Raw genomic sequence first — 11,610 nt, 5'->3', positions numbered from 1 at the left:
CTCCTTTTTATGGATTTGTACATTTGTGAGACGGAGACAACACATGTAGGTGTAACGTCCTACTAACTCACTGATTTTGCAGGCCGAATTCTGCGGTTTAACCTTAGTTTAACTATTGTAATACGGGCACAGTCGTCATATTAATGCAGTATATCTATTATCTATACAATTTATTTTTATTTATTACTGTTATTTAATTTTAATATTCTAAAGAATTGAAGTTGTACAAAAGCTATTCAATTATAATACTTATTACTATAATATTTACAATTCACATTAGTATGATATTATTTTTTTGCTAGCTATGGATTGATAAATGATAAATTAAAATATTTACATTTCAGTATTATAAATTAGTAGCTGGACCAACAATGCATTGCTATTGCTAGGTTTTTGTGATTATGCGAGCAGTCTCCCTGGGGTAAGTTGCGGACCCTGCATGGTGCGTACATACGTATAGTTTAACTTTAAAGTATCAAAAAATGCAAAAAAAAATAGTACACTCAGACCGTGGTTCAAAGTCAATACATTCTGTAATAAAATACACAGGCTTATCCCAATAATAATAATAATAATAATAATAATAATTATTATTATTATTAAAACCAATATTAACCATTTATAAACAAAGATAATAATCTCAAATCCCTGTTTGTCTCAAACCCCGAAGACCATATGACTTATTATTAGACTAAGGCTGGGACCTCTCCACTGGGAGTAATGACCCAAACATGTTTTTTCGTATTTATTTACTAAATATGTAATGTATTCATTAATTTATTAATATTTAATATACAATATTTATGTACACCTCTTAAATGTATTGTTAAAGACCATATAATAATAGTAAATAATTATAATTTAACCAGCCTTCGGGTGGTTTAAAAAAAAAATCCGTTTGAAAACATCCACGGGTTGTATCTATTATATACCTTTTTATGAGACAAAATGTAGCCTATCTTCTTTCCTAAGGTCTAATCTATCTCTGCATTAAATTTCATCGGAATCAAATGAACGGTTTAGGAATGTATATAGGACATAGTCAGATGCGAACATTTTTTGTCTTTTATATAATATATAGATTATATCCATTTATCCCTTTATTAGAAACGGCTTATTTGTATATATAATAATTAATAACACAATTATTGAGAGCTGTTATTCTATATTCGGTGTCAGTTCACCAGCCAACAGCCATATCGAGTGTGTATAATTTTTTTTTTTTTTTGTCATCTTTCACAAATTATACTATTTTACTATTGTGTATTTCTTGTTAGATTGCTTATAAAATGATAAAAATAAATTGCTTAGAAGTTAAAAAAATTAGCGTTTTTTGTAATGAGAAAGTAGGTAACGTAGTTACTGTTCTATTTGAAGAGTAAAGTAATTTTATTAGCATAACGAGTAAAGTAACTTAATTACTTTTTAAAAGTAACTTACCCAACACTAGATATAGAGTATAGACCATATTATGAATATAAAAATGTTTACCTTAAATACACTAATGAACTTTGTGATTGCTGCAAAAGCATGTGAAAATGACTTGCTAGCTATAAACAACAATGTTTGTACAAAAGCATCAACTTTTGTTGGATTTGAGATGCCAATGTCTGCTGGCTCCAAAATTTCTCCATTTTCCGACATCAATGGTTCTTTTAATATTTCAATTATATCTTCAGGAGTTGTCTTGTTACGTATTTTAGTAAGTAATGTGTTTGATAAAAATTGACCAGGTAATGCTGAACAAATAAATAAAATTAAAATTTTCAATATTGTAATACAACCAGAATCTGACATCTTACACGACTTTTCAATTGCGTATTTAAACTTTGGTTCCGGTTTCTCGGGTAATAAAGGTTCAAAATCTGGAGGAACAATATCACGCATACGCTCATAAAATGATAATCTAAAAATAACCAATTAAATTTTAATTATTAATAATTGTTACAATATTGGTACAAGGTATGTGTACCTCATGGCTTTCTGAAGAACTTCACGCACAAACTTTGGTTTTGGATGTTCTGGATCCAAGGCTAAGCAATCTGCCCACTCTTGCCAGGACCAACTGAATTTGAAATTACTTAAATGGTATGCAAACCATGATACAAACCTAAATAACACAATTGCTCATTAAAAAGTTGCAAATAACAATCAGTAACAATATGACATACCTATCAAAAGCACAGACATGCATAGATTCTATACGAGAGTATAATATTTCTGTTGTCTGAGCCAACACAAGTGGCATTGTGTTAGTCGATAATTTAGATAATTCAATAAAGACAGATCCAAACATAACTTCTAAATACTTTGGTTTGGGCTGGTGAAACATCAAACTGAATATCACTTCAACAATACAATACTCTAGAGGTACTTTGTTTTTGTGTACGAAATTCATTAAATTAGTTGCACTAGAAATAATAAAATAAATTCAAACATCCAAGTATTATATTTATTAAATATAAATGTGGGTGTAATTTTTTGTTAAATATTACCATTCTTTTCTATTTTTGCATGACATATCAATTATCTGTTGTAGATGTTCCTCAACTAAAAATCGTTCAATGGAATGAGCTCCAGGCATAATGTGACCCTTAATATATATAATATTGGTTTAAAATAAATATAAAAAACTAAATTTAAATAATGATGTTAATCAATATTCACTCACGTCTGTGACATCTGTATAATCAAACATTCGGTATACAACCCATGGCATTGGATATACGCAAGCATTATGATGAGGAGGTGGCACGATTGGTGGCAAATTATGCTGAAGAGCTTCACACAAAACATTGTCAAACGTCAAGTAGGGTCTTGGTATAATGGTCTCGGTCCAACTGTCGTGTTTCAGTTTTTTAACCTGATTCCACAAGCATTCCAAGTACTCTTCCTGGGGATGAGGTACATCTGTGGACCAAATCCGCAGCATATTAACATGCTTTTTTGGACGTTTATTCAAATATACCTCAATTGTTGTCAACAACATTTCAAGAGGTGATTCTCTTTTCTCATATAGTTCTCTACCAACCCAAGGTAAACATGACATAACAGCATAACAGTACCTGTTACAAACAAATACATCAACTGTTGCAGTAATAATTTTCAACTAAACATTCTTTTACTTACCAGTCTTTGCGTACATTAGGAACTCCATCTTCTTTAGTAACATCTAATAAACTACCCATTAATTGTACAAATGAACTAGCTGACACAACATGACAATTCACCAAATCACCAATGAAACGTAGAACTACTCTAGCTTCATTCCAAGAATTATTTTTTAAACTATCTTTGAAAGAACGTACAATATTTTCTACAAACTAAATTATAAAAAAAAATTGTATGATTATTATTACAAACATTATAAAGTAATACCTACAATAAGAATATTGGGAACTGGTTTGTTATATCCCAGTCCAGGTGTGTGAAAACTTTAGTCTTGCCACTAATATATTTCAAAAAAAGAGTATAATGATATTAATATTATTATATTAATACTAATTAAAGTTTCCAGAATTTAAATTGAGCACTTGTGTTAACATTTTTTTAAAATTAATATCAATCTGTAAATTGTAAATAAATCTGTAAATATATCTGTAAATTGAATGACAACAAATACAAAGGTACTAATACTGTAGGGGTTATTGTTATACCGTTTGTGTATCAGTATATATGATTTAAAAAAACCTATAATGTGTAATACCTATAAGGATTTCACACTCTCGGGTGGGACTATAACAAACCAGTACCGAATATTGTACTTTATTATTATATTAAGTTCACTTACTTCGCCACCAAAATTGTAATTTTTAGCATTTAATAAGCCAACTAATGTTGAATAAATTGTACACTTTTCCGGCATATTAACTGCACATTCTACTAATAATTTGAGTACTTTTTTTTTAAAGTTTTGTATATCACCATCGAGTACACTAGCCAAACCTTCTAAATTACTTTCTATTGTGCTAGTAGTCTGTTCATAAAAATAATCAAAAAATTAAATTATTAATAATATATTATAAAATAATTGATTAAGCTAAATAATTTGCAAAATTTTTTAAAAATATTTAAATATTTTAAACAATTAAATTAATGAAATCATAACAAACAATAAAATGAAATTGTAGTTATTTCAATATTATAGCCTATATATAGGTAAAATATATGTTTATTAAAAAGAATCTTATTAATAATAAACAAAAATAATTACGTTTTCTCCAACTTTAAGAACAAGACTTTCCAATCTATCTTCTAAATCATTACTTTCGGACCCACCACGACGACGTTTTTTATAGCCTCGATCAGCACCTAAAAATGATAATAAAAATAAATAATTGTTAAGTTAAATAATAAAACAACTTAAAATTGAAAATACCAACTAATTATTATACATAATTATAGTAGACTACAATAATTATAGTAGATTACAATAATTAACTTGGATATATATTTTTACTTTTTCAAATAAACAACTGTACATTGTGATTACCAAAGTAAGCAATATAATTACTTATATTAGGTATACAGTTTAATTGAATAAACAGTTGATACTTTTTTATGAACATGAATATAAAATGTAAAATATCGGGTATATACATTATTTGAATTATTTTTAATATAAATTACAACAATTTATTTCATGAAAACCTACAAAAATAACTGATTAATAGCAGTAAAAGTGACACATGGCAACGAAAAAAAGTTGTAAAAACTGATTTATTTTGATTTGGTTAAATACAATATTTACCTCCTAAACCAAGATAAATATTTTTAAAATCAAATGTACATCAGCTTCAAAATGTACTTGATTACTATTTGATAATATATTCTGTAGAAATTACAGATAGGTAGAGTTTATACTAAATCATATCATTCAGGTTCTACTTAACTATTTTATTGTCTTTTTCATTGTTTGAACTAAACAGATTAGACATTAAATAATATTATTATACACAAAGTATGGACTATTGTCTATAGAGTTACAGTACTGTGGTCTATGGACTATAATGTATGACTACACATACTTAAAATTAGTCATAATGATGATAAAATAAACGTCTTTCAGGATAAGTTGAATCAGCAATTTACAATTGTATAATGATTACTTAAAAATTGTTAGGTATGTACTATGATATTAAAAATTTGTAGGTACCTACTTTAAAACAACTTTAAGATTATACAAGTATAATTTGTATAGTTACCTACCTATGAAAATTATATTTTGAACATTAGATCTATGGGACACGGCTGAATATCTATAATTTGTTGAAACGTTGATATTGATACCATAACAATCCACAATGGTTAGGTTAACATTTATTCACACGCAAACGCATAATCGATCGTTTTAATTGAATTTGAGTTAGGAACTTTTCTACTTTACGGGACACCCTTTTTCTTGTGTTTTTTTTTGGGGGGACTTAGAAATTTTTGGGTAAAAAAAAATGTTGGTGAAATCAGAATTTGGGGCTCGGACTTAATTTCGAAGTTATAGCTAATTGAAGTTTTAACTTTATGTAATAACCCTTAAATACTCATAATGCTTAATATTTATATGTAGAACAGTTGCGCAGAGGTAGTATCACTCATTGGCCCATGGACCTGTGTGTCGGCGTTCGAAACTCATCGTATGCACGTTGTATTTTTTTTTTTGAAAAACAAAGATTTTAACAATTGTAATATAGGTTTCAAGAAAATGTTGTAAAATTTGTTTTTCTAAAATATGTTATTTACCACGGGTGAACTTAGGTTTTCAAAAATATTGTTTTTAAAGTATACGTTTATTGCCAGCATGGCCACTTGCTCGCTACGCTCGCTCGGACATTAAAATCGAAAATATCTCCCTATTTGCTGTGTAAAAGCACAATTACACAACATAAAGTAAGTTGTCTACCAGGTCATCAATTGTACCATTGATACAACGTAAATAGTGCAAAATACTATGTACTTAGACCCGAGTTCGAGCTCGGTTCACCTTTAATGGCATAGTCATCATACCACCACTGGGCCACGACGGCCTGAAGTGCCTGAAGTGTTATAACTTCAAAACTAAGTCCAAGCCCCAAATTCTGACTTCACCATCATTTTCTGTGTACTTAACTACATAAGTTTCAAAAAAAAAAAAAAAACACAAAATAAGGGTGTCCCGTAAAGTAGAAATATACCCCATTGTTAGTTATTGTTATGGAATAAATCAGGTGTGGGCATTGTGAAAAGAAGCGGGTGACAAGTCGGTGACACTAGACCTGAATAATTATTCAATTGATAAGTTAAGTAACCTAATGTTTTATTTTTTTTTTATCATTATTACCCAATTTTGTAGACGTGTAGTAAATCACGACCACAAGTTCTCTTTAAGCGTCGCTTAAATGTGTGTAAGAAAAATTAAAAAACTTACCATACACATCTTCGTAACTGTCATGAACTCGACGGCGGCTCATGTTAGTTTAAGACCGCAGTGCACGATCAGAAAGTAAAAATACGGAAAAATAATTCCGTAGATGAAAACTCGGTGAGAGTTTCAAGACTTTGCAATTAATCTTGTACGGCTGTTGTACTTAGCGGTGAATTCAACTGAATACAAATACTAAATACTAAATAGTGAACAGCAAACACAGAATGCAGTAATTAATACTGAGCACTGATTGGCGAACACAAACCGTAAACTATACCGACAAGCTTAGATCATATACTATGGATAGAGCCACTGCAATATAAACGTGTACAACGAGTTGAAGACAACATTATTAAGGTGACCGAAATCTATTGCGCATGCGCCACCTACTGCGCATGCGTAATCGTTATAATAAAAATATGATACGTGATTAGTGATTACGACATTACATATATTTTACTGTTTACGTGAATTTGTCCACGGTTGAAATTAAATATTAAAAATTAAAATACAATAGGTATGCATAAATATTAATAAGTACAATAAATTCTATACAATAAAGTAATTAAAAACATTTCTATATTCATCTTATTCACCATAATAAATTTAAACATGGAATAGTGGTCACAGACCATAGTGGCTAATGGCTATTGGTTTTTAAATAAAATTAATTTAGTATATTTTCTTCTAATATTTTTCCCAGTTGTTGCCTGGCTGTGCTGTTTAACATAGTGATGCATCCTTAAAGTAATGTAATGCTCTATAATAAGCTTAATTAGTTGAGTCCGATGATTGTCAAATATATTCTGGGTCAGTATATGGTTAAGCATTATTTGAGTGTTGAAAATGGATGAATCCATACCTATTTCGTTCATTGTTTTAATACAAAGTTTTTGTTTTACGTTTTTGTCTTTCAGCAAAATGTTTGTGTGAAGTCTAAATATATATTCTGCTGTTAGACATATTTTGTGAACATCAGCTGATGCTTTCATTAGCTTTCCTTTTGTTTTAATTTCTAATAATACTGATGTATCTACATCTTCATTTGATGTTAAATGTGAATCACATATGTCACAAAGATTTTTTTTACTCTTGATTTTTTTCACAATAAAGCCAGAAGTATATTTTACTATATCAACTACATATTCTTCTAGAATCGGTAATCTTTCATAATAATCATGGTCAAATTCATTAAATAAACAGACCTCTTCATTTTCGTCACAATGTATGTCACAAATTGCATCTGCGTCTTTTCGAGAACTAGTGCCAACAAATAAGATGCTGGCACATTCAAGTGGAGAACAATTGCCAAACTCCGATCCTTTTATTTCATGCCGTACAAGTAGACGTTTGTATGCTGTGCGAAATTGAATCGCATTGGGATTGTTATTATATCCTCCACGGCTTCTCATAGCGCTAAAAAATACTTCTACGTGATCCTGACTTAATTTATAACTTAGTAAGTAAGTCATACCATAACGTTTAACCAAATGAAACAAATTAATAAGATTAGAAATACATATAATAAAGCCTAAAAATCCGGTTTTTCTTTGACTTTTTAACACACTTTCACCTTCAAGTTCATGGATTTTTCTCTCATACCTCAGTTGTTCAACATACAATTTGAATTTTTCCAAAAACGATTCTATTCTGGGTAAAGTATTATCGTTGATTGCAATGTAGTAATTCCCTTTTGCTAATTTGTTTCGACAATTTGTAATATCAAAGGCATCATTAAAAATTTCACAAAACTCAGATGTAGCCTTTGTTCCCTTTAAAACGTTTAGTTGTTCGCAAAACTTTAAACTTGAACTGACACTTGAGCTCAAAGTTTGCGCAGCTAAACGGACATTCATCTTGTTCTCGTAATATCTAATATGATTTTTTTTTAATTTATTTGCAGCGTGCAGACCTTTGGATTCTTGAACTTCCAGTAATTGTACTATATGGCTCCATTGTATCTCTTCATTTTTGTCATTGATAAGAATCTTTTTGTCGCCTAAGGTATTCCTTACCAACTTAAGCATGTGAGCTGCATCCCAAAAAATATAAATTATTTCATTGTTTACAGTTATCCATGGTTTAAAATCTGGTGAATAATAGTTAAAATTTGCTCCCAATGATGTACACATGGATAAGTTGCATGGAGCACCATCGAATGTTATGGAATGACATTTTGCTCCAGTATTAGCGAATAACTCTAAACAATGTTTTAATAAATTGGCTCTCTCGCTACCAGAAAAACTATGAATCAAAAAATACCCTATTGGGACCTTCCAATGACCATTTAAACATACTGCCATAAAGACTAGAGCATTAGTAGCTTCTTGTACATTATCCTGGTCATTTTCTATATTGCCAGTTCCTAAGTCAACACAACCATACAATTTACCATTAAAATATGACAATTGTCTTCGTATTGCCATCTCATCAATACAAATGTTGCATACTACTGGTTGTTTACTATCCTTTACACGTAATTCAATTGCTTTGAAAGCTTCGCTAGTAAAACCAGGGTTGCCATTGACGACTGTATACCATTTTCTTAGTGTTGCAGGGTGTGGTAATAAATTGTTAAACATTTTACGAACATATGTGTAAGCCTTTGATGAATAAAATTGTAATGTCAATGCAAAACTACGCATTGCTGGCGAGTATTTGGCGTTTTTAGATTTTAAACTTCTACCCAGTGTTTCCTTTATTGATTCATTTGTTGTATTCTAAAACCCAAAATCGAATATAATATATTATATGTATGAAACATTTAGTTAAAAATATTACACATTTAAAAACAGTAATAAATAATAATATATCACTTATTGACACTTATTTTACATAATATTTCATACAATAACCATTACCTATAAAAATAAATATGTTTACAGTAGGATAGCCAGGATTATGAAGAGGTGGGTTAAGTATAAATTAAACTAAGTTTTTTAGAGTTTTCACATATAAATAATACATTTATTAGGAGGAAAAGTTAAAAACACATCTAATTAACATTTACCATAACATTACATTCTAATGGAAATAAATAAATAATAATTGTTATTCTAATACAGTTAAGAAAACTACAACGACATACATCTAATTAACATTTACCATAACAAAATACAAATGGAATATTAAATATATATATTGTATATAATTGTTATTCTTAGAATTATTAGTTTAAAATTCTTAAATTTTTTTTTGTGAACATTATACACAATTGTATATTGTAAATTGTGATGAATTAAATAATAATAAAAATAAACTAAACACATAACAATACACCGACCAAAAATATGTTTAGTGTTTACCAAAATTGTATCGTGTGCTTCTTCTGTTATCAGATTTTTACTTTTCAAATGTGCAAATAAATCAGCCATTGATGAGAGTTTCTTTTTTAGTCGATTAACTTTTTGGTTCAAAACTTTAATTCTTTTGCGACTTTTAAGAATTTTTAACTTAGCATTGTTAAAATGAACTTTAGCTCTGCGGGGAGTACATAAGTCAGGAGATTTTATATCACCAATATAATACGTCCTTCGTTTTCTTTTGGGAGTAATTGTATAAGAATCTTCAGTCATTTCTGTATTGAACGCTTCACAACTGGATACTTGAGCATTCCACACTTCAGTACTGGAAACTTCGATATTAGTTGAAGTTGAAGCGTCTTGATCATCAAGTTGTATTTCCATTGAATTGGCACTTGACAAGTTACAAAATGATCTGAATAAAAAATGTGTTTTACTTATTATGTAATTTTTAATTTTAAATAAAAACTAATGATATATACCCAGATTCAAAAAGACTTTTTCTTATACTTGAAGTTGAAGCAACTTGATCATCAGGTTGTATTTCCATTGAATTGGCACTTGACAAGTTAAAAAATGATCTGAATGAAAAATGTGTTTTACTTATTATGTAATTATTAATTTTAAATAAAAACTAATGATAAATACCCAGATTCAAAAAGACTTTTTGTTATACTTGAAGTTGAGGCAACTTGATCATCAGGTTGTATTTCCATTGAATTGGCACTTGACAAGTTACAAAATGATCTGAATGAAAAATGTGTTTTACTTATTATGTAATTTTTAATCAAAAATAAAAACTTATGATAAATACCCAGATACAAAAAAACTTTTTGCTCTACTTGAAAGCTTAGTTGGTATTGAACCAGGTTTCAAGGATCTTCTTACAGCATTATATTTAAAACAATTTTCTTCAAAGTGAAGTGAACAAAGTTTTAAGTTATGTTTGAAATCCTCTTCTCGAATGCCACAAGCTGTGAGCCACAATTTTCGAATTTTAGTGTCACTAGGAAATCTAATAAATATAAAACAGTGACATATATTAAAAATATTGTGCAAGTGTAAGAACTTTTTCAAAATAATTTACTTAGGTAGGTACTTATTGTTGATTTGATTATTATTTAAATACTTACGAGTGTAAAGAGATGCCTGGATGCATAGCTGGAGTTTTAAGGCAAAACCTACAAGCATTTTTGTTTTTATTATTCATTTTAAAATAAATAATAATTTAGTTTAAAGTCAGGTTTAAACTTAAAATTTAAATAAAAAAAAACAACAGGAATTTTGTTTCTTTGTTATCAGTGATAACTTATCACTGTCAAAATCAGCGGTGATTACGGCCGACGGGTAAACTATGCGCCGTCGCGACTGCGCAAGATGTATATTGCGCGCATGCGTATTTGCCACAATTCACCATAGTTATGTTGACTTCAAATATTTAGCCAGTAGCTCTATCCATAGTATATGATCTAAGGTTAAAATATGATTAAGCTTAATCAGCTGATAACAGATATTTAACCGGGCAAATTCGGCCGATTAAACTCCGGTTAACTTTAATCAGAGATGGTACAACTGGCCCTATACTATATTATACGACGTTACCACTACAATGGTATACCGTTAGACCGCGGTCCACTCGGCGTCCACCGAAACGTTATTATCGACTGCAGCCATAGATATGGAAATAGATATTATTATTCTACGTCATTATAGTCTGTGGCTGCAGCGGACGACGTTTACCTTTTTTTTTGTGACGTTTCTATAAAATGCCAACAGTATATTTTAGCAACAAACAATTTTACTATTTAAGACGATTATTTTAACGATCGATTTGTGTTTTAATTCTAAAGTAGGTATAAATATTTATCGGTGGTAGACGAACGTTCGTTACTGTTCTGTCGGGAATAATTG

General features: G+C 29.5%; 2 protein-coding genes across 2 annotated transcripts in view; both read right to left on the bottom strand.

Moving 5' to 3' along the window:
• LOC100162404 (nuclear cap-binding protein subunit 1) overlaps positions 1-6,694 on the bottom strand; it is an 11,802-nt gene extending 5,108 nt beyond the window's left edge. Inside the window, exons 1-10 of the mRNA XM_001947422.5 lie at positions 6,401-6,694; positions 4,214-4,311; positions 3,791-3,976; positions 3,130-3,323; positions 2,672-3,065; positions 2,496-2,593; positions 2,172-2,411; positions 1,973-2,110; positions 1,803-1,906; positions 1,492-1,739 (exon numbers count right to left, since the gene is read on the bottom strand). Coding sequence (XP_001947457.2) covers positions 1,492-1,739; positions 1,803-1,906; positions 1,973-2,110; positions 2,172-2,411; positions 2,496-2,593; positions 2,672-3,065; positions 3,130-3,323; positions 3,791-3,976; positions 4,214-4,311; positions 6,401-6,443 — 1,743 coding nt within the window. The 5' untranslated portion in view covers positions 6,444-6,694. The remainder of the gene's footprint in view (positions 1-1,491; positions 1,740-1,802; positions 1,907-1,972; positions 2,111-2,171; positions 2,412-2,495; positions 2,594-2,671; positions 3,066-3,129; positions 3,324-3,790; positions 3,977-4,213; positions 4,312-6,400) is intronic.
• Positions 6,695-9,289: 2,595 nt separating this feature from the next.
• On the bottom strand, positions 9,290-11,167 carry LOC115033871. Its single transcript, XM_029488436.1, has 5 exons — positions 10,833-11,167; positions 10,514-10,714; positions 10,348-10,446; positions 10,182-10,280; positions 9,290-10,114 (listed from the first exon to the last, which is right to left on the bottom strand). Exons 1-5 carry the CDS (start codon positions 10,907-10,909, stop codon positions 9,526-9,528), a joined length of 1,065 nt encoding a protein of 354 aa, XP_029344296.1. The 5' UTR covers positions 10,910-11,167; the 3' UTR covers positions 9,290-9,525.
• Between the last annotated feature and the right edge of the window lie 443 nt (positions 11,168-11,610).

Source organism: Acyrthosiphon pisum, chromosome A1, assembly GCF_005508785.2.
Source record: "Acyrthosiphon pisum isolate AL4f chromosome A1, pea_aphid_22Mar2018_4r6ur, whole genome shotgun sequence".
Lineage (NCBI taxonomy): Eukaryota > Metazoa > Arthropoda > Insecta > Hemiptera > Aphididae > Acyrthosiphon > Acyrthosiphon pisum.
Note: the sequence above shows the minus strand (reverse complement) of the source record. Positions and strands in the feature narration are given on the sequence as shown.

Excerpts from the sequence above, each read along its gene's own strand:
- LOC115033871 (XM_029488436.1), bottom strand. The coding sequence starts at position 10,909 with ATGAATAATAAAAACAAAAATGCTTGTAGGTTTTGCCTTAAAACTCCA. Across the intron at positions 10,281-10,347 it reads AAAAGTCTTTTTGAATCTGG|ATCATTTTTTAACTTGTCAA; the intron begins GTATTTATCATT and ends TTTTTCATTCAG. Across the intron at positions 10,115-10,181 it reads AAAAGTCTTTTTGAATCTGG|ATCATTTTGTAACTTGTCAA; the intron begins GTATATATCATT and ends TTTTTTATTCAG.